The 23,495-nt window shown below is 41.4% G+C and overlaps 1 protein-coding gene across 3 annotated transcripts in view; it reads right to left on the reverse strand.

The window, feature by feature from the left end:
* The window catches only part of TMEM242 (transmembrane protein 242), a 41,438-nt gene that overhangs the window by 15,017 nt on the left and 2,926 nt on the right, over positions 1 to 23,495 (reverse strand). For 2 of the 3 annotated variants that reach the window (XM_055536070.1, XM_055536071.1), the window contains exon 3: positions 17,561 to 17,698. In XM_055536070.1, coding sequence (XP_055392045.1) covers positions 17,561 to 17,698 — 138 coding nt within the window. Of the gene's footprint in view, positions 1 to 7,827; positions 8,862 to 17,560; positions 17,699 to 23,495 lie in introns of those variants that run through there. The other variant, XM_055536069.1, reaches the window with a different exon arrangement.

The following is a 23,495-nucleotide window of genomic DNA, read 5'->3' on the forward strand; positions in this document are numbered from 1 at the left end:
ACAACCCCTCCAGCCCGCTATGCGGCTGCGCAAAGCCGAAGCCTCCCGACAGCCCCTCCAGCTCGCTACTGCGGCTGCGCAAGGCGGGCTCAGCTCGCGTGGCCGCTAAAGGGCCTCTATGAAGTGTCAAGAGGGGAGGCTACTTCTAGCAAATGAATTCTGGAGTTAAAAGTTTTAGAAACCCATCATTTCTCTAAAACATTGGAGATAGAATTATGTGTAATGAGCCAACCCAGATCCTTGGGATTACTTTTCTGTTTTTACGACATATTCCAATAAAAATATTTCCATTAAATACACATGAAAATACAGTTAAATGTTCTTAACGATATTCCCGCCAAGGATCAACCAGGTGCGAACCCTTTGTCTCCCAATGGCCTCCTGCACCATTTTCCTGCATCTGCAGGAAAAGCAGGCCTTCTGTTTCCCGTTGTACCCATTTCAAGAACCTTCTATTGGAAAGACTTCCACTGCCCTTATGCCTATTAGGACCATAACTGGGGGGGAGTCACAGGATCCTGACGACAGAGGGAAGGAGCCCACTGTGAGCCAAACAGTAAGAACTCGGAGGGTTACTTATCTCTCATGAAAAGGAAAGCTCCTGGTCAACAGTCCTGATGACAAATGACTTCTCAGGTAAAAAGATGATAATATATCTTAAATGTCTTTAAAATGGCAACTTTTGACCCAGGCACAAATCAAATTGTGGATTAAAGTAGTTAGTACAACATGGCATCAGTATATCTTACATTCCTCTGCATATCTCTGGTCAGTCTTATGAACTTCCTTTCAAATTTCTAACAAAATAAAAAATTTACATTTGATGAAACAGTGTACATATATTTGTATACACATACATACACACACACACACACCCTTAAGCCAATAAACTATGTAAGTCCAAATAAAAATAATGGTACTTTCTCCTCACTTATATAAACAAAAGTCTGACCATGTAATGATTTCTCAAAGCTTTCCTCTCATATAAGAAAGTGGTATGCTCTCCCCTAATGGAGCTCTTGGGCTTCCCTGGTGGCTCAGTGGTAAAGAATCCACCTGCCAAGCAGGAGACGTGCGTTCAGTCCCTGGGTCGGGAAGACTCTCTGGAGAAGGAAATGGCAACCCCCTCAAGTATTCTTTGCCTGGGAAATCCCATGGACAGAGGAGCCTGGCGGGTTGCTGTCCACGGGGTCACAAAAGAGCTGGACACACGGAGCAACTAAACAGCAATGACAAATGGAGCTCTCGGATATGCAGGCTCCTCACAGGGGAGAAAAACCACCTGTGTATACGTACAAAAAAATACTGTGTTTGATGACATGGCTCGATGGCATCACCGACTCGATGGACATGAGTCTGAGTGAACTCCGGGAGTTGGTGATGGACAGGGAGGCCTGGCGTGCTGTGATTCATGGGGTTGCAAAGAGTCGGACACAACTGAGCAACTGAACTAAACTGATACATACATATATTCCATTTTAGAATACTAAATCTTGACAAAATGAATATTTTATATTCAGACTTGAAAACCTATTCTCACTCTTCCTACCACTGAGCTGCAGTCCAGGAAGAAAGGAACAACAGGCAAAGGAGTTGGTGCTGCTGCTGCTAAGTCGCTTCAGTCGTGTCCGACTCTGTGCAAACCCATAGACGGCAGCCCACCAGGCTCCCCCGTCCCTGGGAGTTGGTGAGGGGTGAGAAAAGTGTGGTCATTAGCAGAGCTCCTGCATCCTATTTCAGGATGACTTGCTGGCACCCTGTTTAGACAGTACAGCATAAGCTCCATGATACACAAAATGGTAACAGCACCACATATATGAATTCTCTTCACCCTGGTGATCAGATATATGGTAACCATTTGTCAAATTAAAAAGTGGAATCCTTTAAATGATCTTCATTTAACAGTGGCTGACATCTTAGAGGAATCCTCTTAAAACACCAACTTCTGATACCTACTGTTTCTTTTATCTGAGTCATAGCTTAAAATGTTTTAATCTGATGCCTGCTCCCACCTTCTCCCTACAATGACTCCTTTCACCAGTCATTTTCCTTATAAGTGTTCTTGAGGATGAAATTCAAGGACATAAAGACTTGGTTAGATGGCTTCTTCTATATTAATTTTCTTCCTAGAGTTTGAACCTGTGCAGAAATACAATCACTATGACAGTTGCCTCTTCAGTTTTTCCCCTTAGTCACAACTAAATCAATTTTGAAAAAAAATAACACTCTATAAAAGTATCTCAAATGCAGCCTTTTATTTATAATAAGTCTTGAGATAAGAAGGAAAGAACTAAAAAAGATGAGATGACTTCAGTTCAGTCGCTCAGTCATGTCCGACTCTTTGCAACCCCATGAATTGCAGCATGCCAGGCCTCCCTGTCCACCACCAACTCCTGGAGTTCACTCAAACTCATGTCCATTGAGTCGGTGATGCCATCCAGCCATCTCATCCTCTGTCGTCCCCTTCTCCTCCTGCCCCCAATCTCTCCCAGCATCAGAGTCTTTTCCAATGAGTCAACTCTTCGCATGAGGTGGCCAAAGTATTGGAGTTTCAGCTTTAGCATCAGTCCTTCCAATGAACCCCCAGGACTGATCTCCTTTAGAATGGACTGGTTGGATCTCCTTGCAGTCCAAGGGACGGACTCCCCAAAAATGGAGAAAGTCAGCTACAGTTAACCAGCTCCCTAATGACCTTCTATCTTAGGTGGCTCATTATTCCTTTTGAATTGAAAATCTAACTCAAATTATCTATTCCAAATTCACTTTAATATTACAGCTGATGGCAGGATTATGCCATAATACTATTGGTTACAGCACTTAGGAGGGAGGAAGCAGGAAATAAAGATGACCAGCGAGCAGCTGAACCAAGAATGGTTGTAAACTAAGTCACCTGGACTTTCATCCCTAGCTCTCGATGCCCTTTTTCTCTCTAGGAATCCAGTTAAAATATTCTACCCTCTCCTAAGTCTTTTAGTCTCCCAGGAAGTAACTTTTTAAAAATCTGCCACCACTGTGTACCTCTCTCCATTACAGGATTTATCACACACAAACGTAATTACTTATGAAATTGTCACTCCAAAGGGAACACCTTTTATTTAACAGCATATCTTTATCCTCTAGCACAGAGCTTGGTACATGAACAGGGATTCAGTCACTGTTCATGGTAGAAAAAAATGAGGAAATAACTACAGAACTGAGTCAAGTAAGGCTCTGGGGGCTAACAGGTGAGAATAAGATGGAAAGGCAGGGCTGGAGAATCCACCTGGTGTGGAGTTTTGAATAAAGGGGTAAGGAAAATGGTGCCTATTTGGGGGTTTTTAGCAAGGTTGATACCGTAAGTTTCAGATAAAGCTATGAGTAAACTAAAAGATTTCTTAATCCCTTTCAAAACTAGTATCTACCTTTACCAAATTAGAACATAAAATTAAAAAAGAGTCTACAGTGCTAGAAACACAGTAAAATAAATATGCAATGGCAGAAGGAATATTTTTATCCTTTGAAGTTATTTAAAATATTTTGTTCTGTGGAAAGTTTTAAAAAAATAATCCATGTGCAAATGGATTTGAAAAAGAAAAAAAAGATGCAATGAGGGTTGTGTTAATTTTACAAGCTACAAACTCACCAGCATGCAAGCAGAGTGTTATATAAACACAATTATTTTTTAAAATCTTGTGATTTAAAAATCTTAACAGGCAAATTGTAGCTTTTAAAAAATTAGTGGGCTGTGATTCTATTGCTCATAAATAACTTTGTAATCCTCATGTGGGGGTCTTTACAAACCACAGAACCTGAAAGTGTTTTCTTTCATCAGCAATAGTGGGACGGCTCGGGGAAGGACAAAAGCAGGGCCACAAAAGCTCTGTCCCATGAATAGAACAAAGGTAGAATGTCAATTCAAAAAAACCCAGGGACCAACTTCCTACTTATGGTATTCAAATACCGTAACATTAACTGGCAAGCTGCTCATATTAATCGTTAAAAAGGACAACATGAAAACATGGCACAAAGAAACTAAAATTCATTAATGTGTGTTTAAACACACTAAATCATATCTAAAAAGTGAGAAAGAGCCTATGGTCAAAAAATTAAACTAACTGCAAAGGTGCTGTTTACTAAGTCAGCTCATTTATTCTCTGCAACTGGACTAATAATACATATAATACTGTAGTCCTCAGTAACAACAGCTTTACCCATCCAAAAAAAAAAAAAAAAAAAAAGACAGACACAAGAATGTTTGTGTATGGAAGTTACTTTCAATTTGAGGTAGAAACTTAAGTTATCTTTATAAAAAAACTCCAAACTGCCAAAACAAATTTAATTTCATGTTGTAAAGGTTAAAGCTTAATTTGCCTCCATCAAGGCCATGAACAGGGTCAACAGCAGCTGGGAACAGTAAAGAGGGGAAGGGGTGTTCCAGGTGGGCAATTAGCAAGGACAAGGCTCAAGGAAAGAACATGACCTTTCAGCAGGCATAGACCTCTGACCATGACAAAGGATAAGAGGAACACCTAGACTCTCAACTGTGGCACTCCTGACATTTCGGACTAGACTATTCTTTGTGGCCTGTCCTATGCACTGTGGGATGTTTAGCAGCAGCCTGCAATGCAGGAGATGTGGGTTCGATCCCTGGGTCGGGAAGATGCCCTGGAAGAGGAAATGGCACCCCACTCCAGTATTCTTGTCTGAGAAATCCCATGGACAGAGGAGCCTGGCGGGTACAGTCCATGGGGTCCCAAGAGTCGGACAGGACTTGCAACTAAACCACCACTGACCTCCATCCATTAGATGCTCCCCTGCGGTTATGATGGCCGAAGGACCTCCAGACATTGCCAGCTCTCTCTCATGGCTGGGGGTGGGACCCAGCAAAACTGCCACCCACACCTCCCCCACCCCCAGCTGAGAATCAACGAGTTAAAGCATAAGCAGGGGCCGGGTCACAGAGGGACTCATAAACCATATCAGGGAACCTGGAACGTACTCTCAAGGGAAGAGGGAGCCACTGAAACAACACAGCAGCGTGATCAGATTTCACCCCGCAGGGCACCTCCTCCATGCGAGGCTCTGGTGGGTGTCAAGGACACAGCAGGGAACAAGGGAAATGAGAGTGCCACCCTCTTAGAATTTAGGGTTTTTTTTGCAAAGACAGAAACAGTTTTTAAGTGTTTAGTGTAACTTCATTTTGCAACAAGCATTATGAGGAAAAGAAAATCGGGTAACACCAGAGAGGAACTGAGTGGAGGGAGTGAAGAAGCTCTTGCATTTGGACAATTAATTAGATAGTCTGGGGAAGCATCTCTGAGGAGGGGAAATAAATCTGGACTGAAACCCTGGATGGCCATGTGGAACCAGCCATGCAAAGACCCAGGGAAGGAGTGTCCTGGGCAAAGCTAGAAAGGCTCTGTGCAGAAATAGGCTGGTGTGCTGAAGGAACAAGAAGGTCCAGGGCCAGGTGAGTGTAGTGGATGGGAGGGGTCCTTGTGGGGGCTCAGGTGAGGTCAGTGAGGTTGGTGGGGCTACATCCTATAAGATTTCCTCAACAGGAGATGCTGAAGGGTTTCTAGATAAACGAGTACCATGATTTGACTTACATGTGGGAAAAAATTCTAGGGAAAGTGAAGCTGAGATACTAGATAAGAAACCATTTCAATACACCAGGCAAAAATGGAGGTGGAGAGAGATGAAAGAGCCGGGCTATGTTTAGCAGCAGAGCTAACAAGCACTCATGGTTTAGATGAAGGGAAAGATGGGAAAAGAGAAAATCTAAGATGATTCTCTGCTGGGTTTTTGGCTTGAACTACTGGGGAGATGGGAGTGGCACTCACTGAAATGGAAGAGACTGAGGGAGGAGCAAGCTGGGGAGAAGGTGAGGAAACCCAAGAGTTCTGGTTAGGACCTGGGGCTTTGACATGCCGTGAGACACAAGAGATGGACCACGTGTGGTTTCAAGGCAAATCTGAAGGTCAGGCTGAACTGTATATGTGGACATTGTGAGACTGTAGATTGCTTTTAATCACCAGCACCAACGGCTGAGTTCAGATGGAAAACAGGGGCCCAAGTACGAAGCCACTGGACACACCAACGCTTCAGGGTCTGCAGGGGAGGAGCCGGCAAAGGAGACACACACAGGGCGAAGAGAAAGGCGCAGAAGCCGAGAGACAGCGTCCACGGAGGGGAGAAGGCTCACTTGTGTCAAACATTGCTGAGAGATCAAGTAACAGAAGAGTAAAGACAAGACCTGGACCCGGCAACACGCAGGGCACCAGAGCCCTGACACCAGCAGTTTCAGGGGTGCCGGGAAGGAAACTGGACTGAGGATAAACGGGGCAGGAAGTGGAGACAGGGATCACAGGCAACTCTTTAAGGAAATCTCTTCTATGACAGGAAGCAGGCAAATGGGCTGGTAGCCAGAGGAGAAGAGAAGACTTCTAGGTGGGAGAGACTAGAGTGCGTCTCTACACACTGCAGCAGAGGGAAAGCCGTTGATCAGCAAAGGCTGGGGATAATTACGGGAGCGAGATCCTTGGGCAGAGGCAGGTGGGAGGAGGTCGAATGCTCTCATGGGGGTGGGGCTTTGCAGCAGCATCTCTTGGGTCTCACAGGCATGTCAAAAGGCCCACCATACCCATGGAGAGAAATGAAAGAGCTGGGCTATTTTTAGCAGCAGAGCTAACCAGCACTCATGGTTTAGATGAAGGGAAAGATGGGAAATGAGAAAATCCAAGATGATTCTCTGCTGGGTTTACATCCAGGTCTTGTCTTTACTCTTCTGTCACTTGATCTCTCAGCAACATTTGACACAAGTGAGCCTTCTCCCCTCCGTGGATGCTGTCTCTCAGCTTCTGCGCCTTTCATGGTACGGCTATAGGCAGAGGTGACTGGTACAGCCTACCTCAGCTGCAGGCAGGTGTGGGGAAGATGAAGCCCAGCATGTCCTAGCCACGTGTGGAGAAAGACTATGGCAGGGCCGGGTGGGAGGCAGGCAGAACCAACGTTAGCTATGATAAGACGTGTGGGGCAGGAAGGTGCCCCCAACCACAGGGCTGTGGGGGTGGAGTAGCAGCAAGACTTGGTGACACATCAGACTGAGGGGGGAGAAAGAGTGTGGTCATGAATAAAATCCAGCTTTTCAGTCTAGGCAGCACTGCTGGATGATGGATGCTGCTGCCATTCACCATGAGTGATGCTGGGAGTAGGCTGGAGGGTGAAATGGGAAGTAAAGGACAGTTCGAGTGGAACCACACCTGACCCCAGCGGACGTCCAAGATCAGTGTCCAGTCAAATGCACCCACGAGCTAGGAGTTCAGGGCTCTGGCTGGAGATGCGGTCCTGGCAGCTGTCTGCATGTGGAGGAAGCCACTGGGATGAACAGAACCATTAGAAGATACAAGGGCAAAGGAGGAAACAACAGTGAACAGGATGGTGGGAAGTGGAAAACAACAGCCTAAGCAGGACCATGAACAAGTACAAAAAGAACAAGAGCTCTGAAAGCCCCAAGAGTCTTGTCACAGCTAACACTGGTTAAAACTGTTACAAGTATTTCAGTCAGGAAAACTAGAGCGAATATTTCATATTCTGATCGATGAACTGAAAGTGAAAGTGTTAGTTGCTCAGTCGTGTCCAACTCTTTGTGACCCCATGGACTACAGCCCGCCAGTCTCCTCTATCCATGGCATTTTCCAGGCAAGGATACTGGAGCGGGTTGCCATTTCCTTCTCCAGGGGATCTCCCCAACCCAGGGATTAAACCCGGGTCTCCTGCATCGCAGGCAGATTCTTTACTGTCTGAGCCACCAGGGAAGCCCAATTGATATTTTTTTTTTCATAGTTTTAGATATTTGTGACTAACCAATAATAGGTTGGAGTAGGAAACGGCAACCCACTCCAGTATTCCTGCCTGGAGAATCCCATGGACAGAGCAGCTTGGTGGGCTACAGCCCATGGGGTCGCCGAGAGTCAGAGGTGACTGAACACAGCATAGCAGTCAGGAGTAGGTACCTCTGAAAAGAAAGCTTAAGGGGCAAGTGTGCGCTCTCAGGTCTTCACTCCACAGGCTCTGGCTAGAGATTAGCTCACGTGAGCCCCGTTTTCCACGCTCAGTGTAAGAAGTAAGGACAAAGGAAAAGACAACATGTGACATCAAGGCTGCCAGATGTCCAGTGGCATTAAGACTGAGAATGTTCTTGAGGTAATTAGGCCTGATTTGTGTCAGGCCTGGAACAAGAAGGCTTCTAAGGCAGGGCTTATCTTCCTTGGTAACTGCTGCACATTCTTACTGTATAAAATGCTGGGGGCCCTATTTTACTTATAAAAGGAAACTGATGGGTTTTTAAAAGAGGAATCTTGGCAATATGCCAAAACAGCTGAATCCCTTCTTCCCTCCTCCCTTGGCTTTAAAAAAGAAAAAGAAAAAAGAAAATACATCGGTCATTATCTCCCATTTTAAGCTGAGCAAGCCCCTTTGACTCGGTCTTCCTGTCACCAAACTGCTTCTCCACATTCACAGAGTGCTTCTCACCACCAAGAGGCCAAGCCCATTAGAGCTGCACTGGGATGGGAAGTAAGGGGTAGAGAGATGTTCTTGTCACCTCAGACCTGAGTTTAACCGGTGCCAGTGCCACTTCCAATTAATTTAAAAATGATTCCAGGAAAAACATTCCTCAATACTTAAGCTGTTTGAAGGCCCAAGAGCGTGACAGATGGAGCCATTTCTGCATCTCATGATGACGTATTCTGAGTGGTCGAGGAGGTACCATCAGGAAAAGGAAGCCAGGCTGGGGCTGCTGACAGGCGGTAAGCAGAATAAGAAACTGAAGCTCTCTTCCTGGAGACAGAAGCTGGTAGAAATCTCTGGAAGCACTGAAACTAGATTAGGCGAGGATGTAGAAAAATGTTTTAGCCTCTTTTCAGACTTCCCCTGCAGACCACTCAGAAGTGGCTACCAAGAAACCATTTGCCAGGAGACTCCGATTTGTTTTTAATCTTTGACCTAAACCAATGAATAGTATAGAGCATGAAGGCGGCTTCCTTCTTAGATATCTTAGAAGTGGAAAACTCTAAAGCTTTCCCTTAGTTTTATTTTACGTATGGCGGTGGAGCATTCACCCTAAATGCTGCTTTCATCTGAAATGAGTAAACATAGTGCAAGAACAAATGCACTTAATACGAGATACACCAAAATGCTGGTAAAAACTGAAATCAGCAAAGCGTCGCGAGATTTGACTGTAATTAGCAAAAGCCCTCAAGTTGGTCATAAGGTAATTAAGAAGTGGGCCTAAATATTAATATAAAAGTACTCCTAGCAACAGCTACCAAAAAGAGACTGGAGAAAATAAGTTTTATTAGAGTACATCCAATATTGTCCCAGAGATGAGGTGTTATAGTCCTTCCTGTAAAAGATCTTTCTTAGAATACATTCAGATGGCCAACAGGCACATGAAAAGATGCTCACCACCACTCATTACTAAAGAAACGCAAATTAAAACTACAATGAGGTACCACCTCACACCAGTCAGAAAGGCCATCATCAAAAAGTCTATAAATAACAAATGCTGGAGAGGGTGTGGAGAAAAGGGAACTCTCCCACACTGCTGGTGGCAATGTAAATTGGTCCAGCCACTATGGAGAACAGTATGGAGGGTCCTCAGAAAACTAAAAAACAGAGTTGCCATTACGATCCAGTAATCCCACTCCTGGGAATATATTAACAAAAAACTGTAGCTCAGAAAGAGACATGCACTCCTATATTCACAACAGCACTATTTACAACAACCAAGACATGGAGACAACCTAAACACCCAGCAACAGATGAGTGCATAAAGATACGGTACACACGTGCACAACAGAATACTACTCAGCCAGAAAAAAGAACAAAACAGTGCTACTGGCAGCAACACGGATAGACCTCAGTTCAGTTCAGTCGCTCAGTCGTGTCCGACTCTTTGCAACCCCATGAATCGCAGCACGCCAGGCCTCCCTGTCCATCACCAACTCCCAGAGTTCACCCAAACTCCCGTCCATCGAGTCGGTGATGCCATCCAGCCATCTCATCCTCTGTCGTCCCCTTCTCCTCCGGCCCCCAATCCCTCCCAGCATCAGTCTTTTCCAATGAGTCAACTCTTCGCATGAGGTGGCCAAAGTACTGGAGTTTCAGCTTTAGCATCAGTCCTTCCAAAGAACATCCAGGACTGATTTCCTTTAGAATGGACCGGTTGGATCTAGTCCAAGGGACTCTCAAGCGTCTTCTCCAACACCACAGTTCAAAAGCATCAATTCTTCGGCGCTCAGCTTTCTTCATAGTCCAACTTTCACATCCATACGTGATCACTGGAAAAACCATAGCCTTGACTAGATGGACCTTTGTTGGCAAAGTAATGTCTCTGCTTTTGAATATGCTATCTAGGTTGGTCATAACTTTCCTTCCAAGGAGTAAGCATCTTAGACATAGAGGTTATCATATTAATACTAAGTGAAAGAAGTCAGAAAGACAAACACCAAAGGATATCACTTATATGTGGAATCTAAACTATGACACACATGAACTTATCTACAAAATAGACAAAGGGAGCCGACTTGCAGTTGCAGGGGGCAGGGAGGGCTGGCTTGGGAATCTGGGACTAGCAGGTGCAAACTAATATACAGAGAATGGATAAACAAGGTCCTACTGTAGAGCACAGGGAACTACATTCAATATCCTGTAATAAGCCATAATGGAAAAGAACTTTTAAATAAGATCTTCCTTAGAACAGGAAAGGGCTGCCCTGATAGCTCAGTTGGTAAAGAATCCGCCTGCAATGCAGGAGACCCTGGTTCGATTCCTAGGTCGGGAAGATCCCCTGGAGAAGAGATAGGCTACCTACTGCAGTATTCCTGGGCTTTCCTGGTGGCTCAGCTGATAAAGAATCCGCCTGCAATGTGGGAGACCTGGGTTCGATCCCTGGATTAGAAAGATCCCCTGCCGAAGGGAAAGGCTACCCTCTCCAGTATTCTGGCCTGGAGAATCCCATGGACTGTAATAATCCATGGGGTCGCAAAGAGTTGGACACGACTGAGCGATTTTCACTTTCACTTAGAACAGGAAAAATCAAATGACAACTTTTAGAGAAATGTTTAAAATATGTTTGTTTTAACATGTTTAACTTTTAGTTTTTTAAAGAAAAAGAGGTCTGGGCTTTTGAGAAAAAAGCAACCTATATTAAATGAGGAGGAAGACGGGCTGTAGAGTATGCACGACTCCAATCACAGATTATTCCCATAAAGGCCTGTACAGCAGCAGGGTCTTCAGAGAGACAGGTAAAGGAAGACATTTTCCATATGTCAGACTGGCAAAAAATTCAGAGTAACAAAAGCCACTACTGGCAAGGATGCTAGGAAACTTGTATACATTGTTGATATCTTCTAAATTTTATATATTTTCCTGGGGGGACATTTAACAACAGATATCAAAAACATTTTTTAAAAAATACACTTCGATTCAACAATAACATCTTGTCTTTAGAACACATTTCTTGACAAAACACAGTACAAAAAGATGTATGCCTAGAGAGGTTTACCATGGTGTCTGATAGTAAAAAATTACAATCTAAATGCTGCTGCTGATTAAGTAAATTATAACTTACAATTGAGCACCACATAGCCATTAAAGTAATGGAGATTCACATACTCTACTATGCAAAGATGTTCCTATGACTATTCAGTGAAAAAAAGTTCTAGAGTAGTACAATAAAAAAATATTTTACAATTATATGAACATGCCTATACAAGGTCTAAATGGATGTTTCTACTATAACAAGTGATTACAACTCAGAGATTTCTGGTGATTTTTTTTTTAACTTTCCTACAATGACTTTTTAAGCAATGTGTACATTTTTTTTTTTACAAAACACAAAATCATCTGTTTAAAAAAAGATAGGTCCTAAGTATTTTTCTTTAAAAATAAATACCAATATATATAAATAAAAACAAATACTTCTTATTCCATGGTTAATAAAAAAACTCTATTTATAAGTTGATTTTTAAATTAAAATCTTGGGACAACTTAAAGTATTTCACAATAAATGAAAATGTTTCCATTCATGGTTTTATTACTATCAAGGTTTTAGCTCCTGTGAAGACAACTGTAACTGACTTGTAAATTTTAACTATACCGAGTACCGTGAATATATTCTATACAAACTACAATAAATGTTAGCAGTGGGTGATTCTGACCAGTATTTTGAGATAACCTCGCCTCAAATAAATGTAGAACACAGGTCCATTAAGCATGAAAAGCTATAACGATTTCGATCATATTAATCTGGAATTTTTTATACACCTAATGCTTTTCCTTCAAAGGGAAGGAAAAAAAAAACAACAAGACAGTCTAACCACAAATATGCTCAACCTCTCAGTCTATACCGACTATAAACAATAAAGGTAAAAAAGTTAACATTTAAATAACTGTAGGTGGCATGGTTTTTCTTTTGACAATTGAGGGGTCACCAGTTAGTATCACTAATGCCCTTATTTACTGCCTGAAAAGCATTTAATCTCCACAAGTCTCTAAACTTAACATGAACCCATACTAAATGTTCATTCTTTTCACAGTTCAGATGCTGTGATAAAATAATCACATGATAAAATACCATAATTCAAAGTAACTGATGAGCCCATTCTGAGCAATCAGGCCATGCCCACAGCTGGTGAGCAGGGTGGAGCTGGTGTGGTGATGCCAGGCTGGACCTGCACTGATTCTGACTTGAAGGTAGGCAGGGGTCCCACTTTAAACCCTGGACACCCTGATCTGCTTCAGCTGGCTGACAAGATAGCTTCCACTAGCTCTCTCCTTTTTTAGAATCTCTTCTTAAATGATCTACCATTGTGTAAATTAAATTTTTTTCTTTATATCTGATACATTAAACATGTTCCACGTGAAATGAACTTCTACACTAACTCTGAATAAACAACGAGTAAATCCAAAATATTTCTAAGAAACTGAAAAGCTTTGCTTTAGGGCTTCCCTGGCCACTCAGTGGTAAAGAATCACCTGCCAATGCAGGAGACACCGGGTTCGACCCCAGACCCAGGAAGATCCCACAGGCCGTGGATCAACTAAGCCCGTGGGCCACAATTATTGAGCCCACCTGCCCAAACCACCAGGTCCATGTGCCGCAACTACTGAGGTTTGCACGTCCTAGAGGCCGCGCTCCCCACTAGAGAAGCCACCACAATGAGAAGCCTCTGTGCCGGGAAGGCAGCGCACCACAACCAGAGCGCAGCACCCGCTCACCGAAACCACAGAAAGGCCCACGCAGCAACCAAGACCAGCACAGCCAAAAATAAAAATCAGTAAATAAAAATTTTAAAAAAGTTTTGCTTTAAGCATTTTCAACACGGTCCCTTTAAGGCCAGCAGATGGAGCTGTGAATTAAAACAGGGAACGCGAGCTGCTCTAGGTCAGCCACTAGAGGGCACCCTTTTTTATGGAACTGGTTTATACCAGAGATTTATTTACAATTTAACTATCTGAAGCAGGAATTGATTCTGATTTACATGTGTTTCTCTAGAATGACCATCTCAATACTAAGTAAATGCAAAGGCTGGGACCATTTATGCTCAACATTTTTTGACTAAAATTTTTCCTTCCTCACATTAGAATGATATTTCCTAGTTCAGTTCAGTCACTCAGTCGTGTCCGACTCTGTGACCCCGTGAATTGCAACACCCCAGGCCTCCCTGTCCATCACCAACTCCTGGAGTTCACCCAAACTCATGTCCATCAAGTCGGTGATGCCATCCAGCCATTTCATCCTCTGTCGTCCCCTTCTCCTCCTGCCCCCAATCCCTCCCAGCATCAGGGTCTTTTCCAATGAGTCAACTCTTCACATCAGGTGGCCAAAGTACTGGAGTTTCAGCCTCAGCATCAGTCCTTCCAATGAACACCCAGGACTGGTCTCCTTTAAGATGGACTGGTTGGATCTCCTTGCAGTCCAAGGGACTCGCAAGAGTCTTCTCCAACACCACAGTTTAAAAGCATCGATTCTTCGGTGCTCAGCTTTCTTCACAGTCCAACTCTCACATCCATACATGACCACTGGAAAAGCCATAGCCTTGACTAGATGGACCTTTGCTGGCAAAGTAATGTCTCTGTTTTTTAATATGCTATCTAGGTTGGTTGGTCATAATTTCCTAGTAAGAGGCAGTAAATAGTAATAAAAGTTCATCCCTGGAATCAGGGCAACCTCACAGTTATCATCAAAACTCTCTACATGCAGAACTGAAATATACCATACTGCTCTCTGTAAGCCTCAGAGCAGAGCCATCTAACAAGAATTTCCTTGGAAAATCACCCATACTGTCTACCGGGGAGCTCTGTCTTAGCTTAGTGCCAGGCTGAGGGAAGGCCCACATTTGTCTTTTGAATAAACAAATTAATCAACACCATGGCTTTTAAGAGATGTATCCTAAAAAATTACCAGTGGGTTCACTTTTCTGTGAGACTTCTCAGACACAGCAAAAGTGCCCATCTAAAGAATCAATAGTGCCAATCAGAAAAGAATTCTGCCCCTCAGATATTTTATTTGGGTAATAATCTCTCATCAGTGCCATAAAATAAAGTTCACATTCTAGACACTAAATAGCACAGCTGGGGGACACGTGTGCCCCTGCGGCTGAGTCATGTCGATGTACGGCAAAGCACCACAATACTGTAATTAGCCTCCAATTAAAATAAGTAAATAAATTTTAAAAATAGCAGTCTAGCCCATAAAGCCCAAGTTCTCAAGCATATAATGTAGAGCCTAATTTTGTTGGTCTATGAAAATCTGGATTGATTCTTTATGACTCTTCTAAACCAGACTGTTCATATTTCTAAATACCTTAAAACTTCACTACTTGATTTATGACCTACGCTGCACTCTAGAAACATTATCAGTTCCATGCACTCAATGTGACGGCTAACAGACTGCCATTTTTGTAAAATCAAAAACTTAATAACGACTCTTATTTGCATCCCCCCCGCCATGCACACGGAGTTCATATGTGGTCAAGGAGGCTTTGTGAACTCCCCAGCAGTTGTGCTTTATAGTCAGCATAAATTAATAAAAATAAAACCTAGGACTATTTTTTAAAAGCAGTATTACTGTTAAAGCAATACATATTTAAGAGTTACAAAGAAAAGTAAAATAAGAAATTGACCCACACACCCATAATTCATTCACATATTATCACCAGACATATTTCCTCCCAATCTTTTCCATTTGTTTTCAAATAACAGCTCTCATATTATAGGAGGAAAGAACGGCCCATCCTATACCAGACTGAGGTCAATTATAATGTTAGGAGATGAGGTTCACATTGAAGATACCCAGTAAAATCTGTCAAGTTATCAAGACTGTGGATCACGCCACAATCAAAAACCAAATTCACTCCCTCCATCCCCTGCCCTGGCCCCTCTGACCTCCTCCTTTATTGTCCATCTTAACTAAGGGAGGTAAAACTGGAAACAGACTAGGTTCTGCAGACCATCGGATATGCCTTCAAATCTTGACTCTGCCAATTACAAGCTGTGTAATCTTGGGCAAGTGACTGACCTGAGTCCTCATTTCCTAATTTATAACATGGGAGATATTAATACCTGCTTCATAGTTACTGAGAGGATTAAATAATCTGCTATGTCTGAAATGTCTGGTACAATGCCTGAAATGAAGAGATTTTACATTGATCAAAAGGAAAACTGAGGTGACTAAAAATCATCAAAAAATCTTCAGTCACAAGTTCTCTAACTTTTTCAATCAATCCCTATTTTATCGGTACAATGACTATTGATTGGGCAGTTACTTTAAATATAAAGATTAGCCTAGGAAAAAAGCAACATCTATTTGCTAACGTCTATTTGTCTATCAGTAAATTTTAAGTCAAGAGTACACTAATGCCTATGTAGTTATGATTAAACCAAATGTGAACAATTTAATAATAACACCTGTTACTCCAACAACTCCCCCACAACCCTTGCATTAATTTCTCCATGCCTATCAGCACACACTATTGTCAACCCACAATCCGGGAGACCTGGGTTCGATCCCTGGGTCGGGAAGATCCCCTGGAGAAGGAAATGGCAACCCACTCCAGTACTCTTGCCTAGAAAATTCCATGGATGGAGGAGCCTGGTAGGCTACAGTCCATGGGGTCGCAGAGAGTCAGACACGACTGAGTGACTTCACTTTATCAGCACACACACATGCTGTTAATTCAACCAACTTAAAAAACAAACACTCTCTTGATCCCATTCCCCCTTATAGCTACGACCCCATTTCTTCCTTTCCCTTTAGAGCCAAACTCAAGACTTGTCCATACTCAGCCTCCAATCTCTCTCCTCCATTCTCCTTCGCATCCACTCCACTCAGGCTTTATCCACCAATGACGCCACGTCGCCAATTCAGCAAATGATCAGTTCTCATCTAACGTGATGTGTACCCGGCATCCACCTTTTTTCACCTGAATCCAGGTCGCCATTCTCCTGGGTTTCTCTACCCCTTTGGTAGGGAAACCTCCTCGATATTCCTCAACCTCTAAACCTTAGAAATGCCCAAGAGCTCCTTCCTCAGACCTTTTCTCTTTCTGCTCTGCATTCACTGCCTTTGTGAGCTCATCTGATCTCTTGTTACAGAAAAATCCCAACGAACTTTTTGGCCAACTCAATACTATCTACATATTGATGAGTCTCCAATTTATACCTTCACCTTGACCTCTCCCCTGAATTCCACCCCTCTATATCTAACTGCTTACTTGACTCTCCACCTGGCTCCTGGCTATCTAAAAGCTCTCCCAAACTCACAAGCCCCAGACTGGGCTCCTCACATGATCCCCTAGCATCTGTTCCACTCACACTGGTCCCGTCCATTTCCTAGTTGCTCAGACCAAACCCTGGAGATGTCCTTGACTTGACTTTCACCTCCAACATTCAATTTATAACAAATCCTTATTGCCCCTACCTTTGAAACACTGATATATCTGGAACTTCTTTTCATCAACTCTACTGCGGCCACCCATTCTAAACCACTACCAACTCTCATCTGTCACAAAGAGCCTGGTCCACAGAACTTCCCATTATTCTGAATGCACAGCTCTTCAGCTTGGAGTATAAATTACACACACACAGGCACTAAGTCTTTTTCCAATAATGTGTAAACACATTAATAATTGAAATAACAATTTTAAAATGCTTTAACTATTTTACAATGATGTTTATAAATATGGATGTCAAACAGCATAGAAAGCTATTCCAAATTAAATAATTTTTCTGAACAAGTAGCTCTCGCCAATTTATACAGAACAACCATTTGCTATGAATTAGTCATTACTTTAATTATATTTGAAGTTTTACCACCTTCAAATATTTAAATTATTTATATGATTTACTAGTAATGACAAGCTGCCTAGTTATTAGCAAGAATTCAGGCAATTCTCTGTCATCACTTCCCAAGACAGTAAATAAACTATATACAAATTTGAAAATCTGGACGATTTAGGCAGGACAAAATAGAATCAACATTCCAGATACCAACTATAAGATTGTAGTTACTTACACTGTGCACTCCTAAAGCCTTCCAGACTGCGAAGCTGATCACACCGACCCCACACCAGGCATAAAGTGAGCCCCATCCCAGGGCTCGCAAGGCCAGGGAAGACCCGCTCTCTGGTAAGGCAGCTGTGGCCATACTTCCCTGCAATGAAGACAGAAAGGCTGAGGTAAAAATCATCACTTTGAAAGAATAAATATTTGGAGAGTGTTTGAAATTAATGACTCTCTGGTAAGCACCATGATCACTGGGACACCGGACCAATCCAAGTTCAAATTTCAGCTCTGCTACTTAATAACTGCATAACTTAAATCACAATTTCTCTGACAAACATCTGAGTGTGCAAGACACCATGCCAGAAGCCAGGCTAGGTACACAGAGCAACTTCTCTCTGATGAAACACTTCGGTCCCGGGTGGGGCTGGGTGATGCAGCCACCTAGAAGTTATGACTGAAACGGAGAGGGCAACAGCAGCACCGTGTGTACGAGCAGGGCGCCACGGATCCAGAGGCGGCGGCCACCAATCCACCCGCGGGACAGCACCGCGTGTACGAGCAGGGCGCCACGGACCCAGAGGCGGCGGCCACCAATCCACCCGCGGGACAGCACCGCGTGTACGAGCAGGGCGCCACGGACCCAGAGGCGGTGGCCACCAATCCACCCACGGGACAGCACCGCGTGTACGAGCAGGGCGCCACGGACCCAGAGGCGGCGGCCACCAATCCACCCGCGGGACAGCACCGCGTGTACGAGCAGGGCGCTACGGACCCAGAGGCGGCAGCCACCAATCCACCCACGGGACAGTACCGCGTGTACGAGCAGGGCGTCACGGACCCAGAGGCGGCGGCCACCAATCCACCCGCAGGACAGCACCGCGTGTACGAGCAGGGCGCTACGGACCCAGAGGCGGTGGCCACCAATCCACCTGTGGGAAAGGGAAGTCCTACTGAGTGTGGTTAGCTACTCCCATATCTCCTGTTTTATGAATAAGCTGCACAAGTGGTATTCATACACTAAACATTTCTTTTCACTACTGATTAAATTAGACTGATCAGAAGGACCAAAGCCACATTTTTCCTTATACCATTAAATGACCGTGAATCCTATTTCTAAATGAGATTAATTTTTTATAAGACTGCAGGACTGCAATCTCCCAGGGATCCTGTATTTCCAAATACTACATAACAGTTAACAATTATATGTGAAAAGTGTTAGTTGCTCAGTTGTCTCTGACTCTTTGCAACTTCATGGACTATAGCCTGCCCCAGTCCTGTCCATGGAATTCTCCAGGCAAGAATGTTGGAATGGGTTGCCATTCCCTTCTCCAGGGGATCTTGCTGACTCAGGGATAGAACCCAGGTCTCTTGCACTGCATCAGCTTCTTTGCCATCTGAGCCACCAGGAAAGCCCCAACAATTATATATAGCTTTATATATATATATAGGCAGGTAGATATATGTATATATGGCTTATATTGCTCCCTTACTATATGACAAGCACTGTTTAAAGCATTTTGCATGTATTAATTCACTCAGCCTCACTTACTATGATCCTCATTTCACTAAAGACCAAACTAAGGCAGACCGAGATTAAATAACTTGTTCAAGGTTTCACAGCTTATAAAAGCTAGAGCACTTCAGCAGTCTGGCTTTATAGACTAACAGGAATTTGCCATTCAGTCATTTCTCACTTCTGATTCTAAATACAACACAACACAAAATGTAAATGAAAGTATCTTTTTAAGTGGAAACAAATCCACAGTGTAAATTAGAATAAAAACTATCATTACTTAGGGTAATTTAAATATTCACACTGCTGAAATAGACAAAGATGTGATGATACTTATGGGTCTACTTGAAACCAACTATGGGACAGTCACTTATTCCCACAGTTTGAACTGAATATGAAATATAATTTATCCTTTGAAAAAATCTTAAAGGAAACGGTAGAATTTAGGAAATATTAAGAATTTATTATTTTTCTCCATGCGCCTGTCTGCTGAAACACATTAAACATCAACAAACAAAAATAAAAATTTTAACTTCCTCAAAAGCTGAATCTTACTTTTTTCTGATTATATAATCACTGAGGAAAATTTGGTATGTATAAAAAATAGGATGAATAAAAAAAACTTCCATCTTATTATCCAGTAAACCATGGTAAATATTTTGACATTTTAAAAACAACTTACCACCACTGAAATGTTTTTAATCTTCAACTTTCATCTTCTCATAGTGTCAAGAACTCAAATATTTTTAAAGGTTACACCGCACTGACACCATAATTTACTTAGCCATTCATTATTAATATATACTAGCTTCAGGTTTTTATATTAATTTTTTTGTATTAAAAACTTCCTTGTGCCTAAACACTTATCTACATTTCTGATAAAGTCCTTGGGGAAAATTCCTCAAAACAGAATTACTAAGTGGGGGAAGCATGAATATTTTATAAGCTGATAGACATACAAAGTATTTTTCAAAAGGTTGTACTAAGTTACAATGCTGTTTTATGAGGACCATTTCAAGCTAGCCAGCATCAGATGGTCTCAGGAAAACTAAAAACACAAGACAGACAGACTATTTATATTTCTATTGTTACTGAGAATGAGTATTTGTTCAAGTTATGAGCCAACGTTTATGCCTTTTGAATTGTATATTCATGTTATATACTTAAGTCTTCTAATTTGTATATTTTCTATATTAATGTACTCAGAAGCCCTATCATATGTGCTGTAATATTTCCCTAGTTTGTTTTTTTTAATGATGGGCTCTTACTTTCTTGACCAAGGATGGAACCCACACCCCCTGCAGTGGAAGCGCAGTCTTAACCACTGGACTATCAGGGAAGTCCCAGGTTAGTTTAATCTTTTTATTTTGCTTGTTTGTTTTTGGTCAAAGATGCATTCTAAAGATTTTAAGCTAACTGGCCTCATCCAAGTCACAGTCATTTCTCTTTCCTTCTAGCTATACTTTTGTTTAAAAAACTTCTTTACCCCTAGCTTTTTCGTTCATCTGATATTTACTTTAGCCCTGTTGGAAGCTGGTAACTAAAGGGAGTTCACTTCCCCAACAGTTTAGCAACTGCCCCAGCACCATTCTATGAATTAATCCTTCTCCTCTTAAACTTTTTGGAGAAAATTACATACAGAGGTTTGTTTCTAAGCTATTTTCATACTATGAATTTTATACCAGAATCACATAGATGTAATTACAGAATCAGAAAAAGTCTGAATATTCAGAAAGTGTTTACATCATGCACATTACTTTTTGTCAAATATTTCCTAAGTTTTTACCTATTCATTCTTCCAGAAAAACCCTAGAACATTTTGTCAAGAGTCCTTCCAACTCCCACTCACCTCATTCACTGACATTTTCATTAGAATGACATCAAACATTAGCTAACTGGTAAGAGAAAATCTGTAACATCCTGTCTTTCATCTGGAAATATATTTTCATTTACTCAAGTCTTTTTTTTTTTTTTAGAAAATTGTCTTTATATTGCTCAACCCATTTATTTTTTATTCAATCCATTCTTAATAAAGATTTTGTATTTTTTTTAGGCATCTATTTATGATTGAGAATGCTATTCACAGTACATAGAAACATTTTGTTTATCTGTATCCCTATGCCTAAAACCTAACAGATTCTATCTAAAGACATACTTTTGCAGAAATAGCCTTGTCCCAACCAGATTCTCAAGAGATTTTCCTTAGCCATCTTCTATGATGAAAACAATATACTACTCTCTTATCTTATTCCTTTTCTCAGGCTGCTATAATTTCAGTGGTTCCCTAGACACTACAGACCTCACATAAATACACCAACTTCTAACTGGCTTATTTCCATCCAGAAGCAGTATCATTAACCAAATATTATTACACCAGGCTCAGTTTAGGTGCTGTGGCTTAAGTTTTATTTTTGAAACGTAAATTAAAAATTTTGTATTTCCCTGAGGACAAAAACTATATATGTTATAGATATACATAAATCTTTTTTAAAGTCTACATAAATCCACATGTTTTGCTAAGTAAAAAAGGTAACGATGGGTTATAAACACAACCCTTAATAACACAGCAATACTTCCAACAAAATCTTAGGTTTGCTAAACTTGCAGATTTTTTAAAGGTACATGCTGTATTTGTCTGTCAGTCTCAGAAACTGACTGTGAGGGAAGTGAATTATTATCAGCTACCGTCTATATACTCTAAAACTAATTTTAGTCAAAATGATGTTAAAAATTGATTTGTTCTTAAGTTTTTAAAGGTCTAGTCACCAAGCTTTACCCACTGGAGTTACATGTCACATGGCCTTCATACAGCCTGCTCAGAGCTTTAAAAAGGATCACTCACTGACTGGCAGCAGCAAAGACTGACTTGCCAAAAAATAATGTTGCTCTTTAGATATAACTACATGCGCTAGTCACATATGTATAAATCAAAGCTGTATTTTTCTTCAGTGCCACATTGTTTATTCTTTTCATTTAAATTAAAATGAAGGCGTGTGCGCATGGAAGTTGATTTTAGCAAATCACAATGCAGTTATGATCCTTAAAACCTAAAACAGAAGAACTGTTTTCTATTATTTTGTATTTATAATACCTCTTATGCTTAAATGCACAGTGCCTTTTATATTCTATGTATTCTTAGGAAGATTTAATCTATTATTCACAGGTACAGAAACTATCAAGAACAAATTGTTCAGTTGGTCAGAAAGTCAACTGCTTCCCTAAGAATAAGGTTCATGTTTTTAGTTTTTTTCTTTTTCAGTTTAATCTTGGGATGAATCTGATATAAATCAAATTCTGATATTTAAAAAGAATGTTCAATCTAGCGATTTCTCCCACAGAGCATTCTTAGCTGATATATTTTGCTATATTCTTTACATCATAGAAAGAGCTGTGTTGCATTATACCAAAGTAAACATTTGTTCTTATAATTTCTCAGAAGTTATAGCTGTATCAGAAAGATGATGACTCACCCTTTCTGTCTGTTCATTACCTAAATGGGTCTTGAAATAACTCAGTTATTTGAAGAATATTTAACTTCCAAAAGAGGATGTGCTCAAATTTCCTGATCTCAGGATCCATTTATACTTGGATTCCAAAGATTTCTGATTATGTGAATTAAAATAACCATCCTACAAAACATTTAGCACAAAAAGAGGCAATGTTTTACATTTTTGCTAATCTTTTAAATGTCTGCTTTAACAAAAGAGCTTTATTTTCACAGATGCATCTATCTATATTCAACCTGTTGAAATGTTTTTTGGTTGAAGTACACAAATACTCAAGACGGTAAAGAATCCGCCTGCAATCTAGGAGACCCAGGTTCAATCCTCAGGTTGGGAAGATCCCCTGGAGAAGAGAATGGCTACCCCCTCCAATTTTCTTGCCTGGAGAATTCCATGGACAGAGGGGCTTGGTGGGTTACAGTCCATGGGGTCACAAAGAGTCGGACACAACTGAGCTACTAACACTTTCACTTTTTTTTTATACAAATAAAATCTATCCTCACACAAGTATGTGGTCGGAAAAAGGAGTATTTTAATAGCCTTTCTTTGATATATACCCAAACTCGACAAATAGTTTCTTAAAAATGATCTGCAATATGGAATAAAAAATCATATCAATAAATTGTTGTACTTTGTTACATTAAAATCCATTGGTCTATTTTGCATTTTGAATGGAACTTTCATCCATGCATCATGATCACTGAGAAAATACTGACTTGCCAGAAGAAGTTATCTTTCAAATTCCTAACATCATTTATTAAATATTAAAATCACATCATTAATATCACTACCAATCTCAGAAAAAAGCTTCAAGTGTTTAAGCAGCTGGCAAGTTCACAATGGCAGACACAAGTTTTCTAAATTCAATTTTTACCTATAAATGGTAGAATTTTATTATTGGTGACACATACTAACAATTGCTCGCTTGA

The sequence above is a fragment of the Bubalus kerabau genome, chromosome 9 (genome assembly GCF_029407905.1).
Source record: "Bubalus kerabau isolate K-KA32 ecotype Philippines breed swamp buffalo chromosome 9, PCC_UOA_SB_1v2, whole genome shotgun sequence".
NCBI lineage: Eukaryota > Metazoa > Chordata > Mammalia > Artiodactyla > Bovidae > Bubalus > Bubalus kerabau.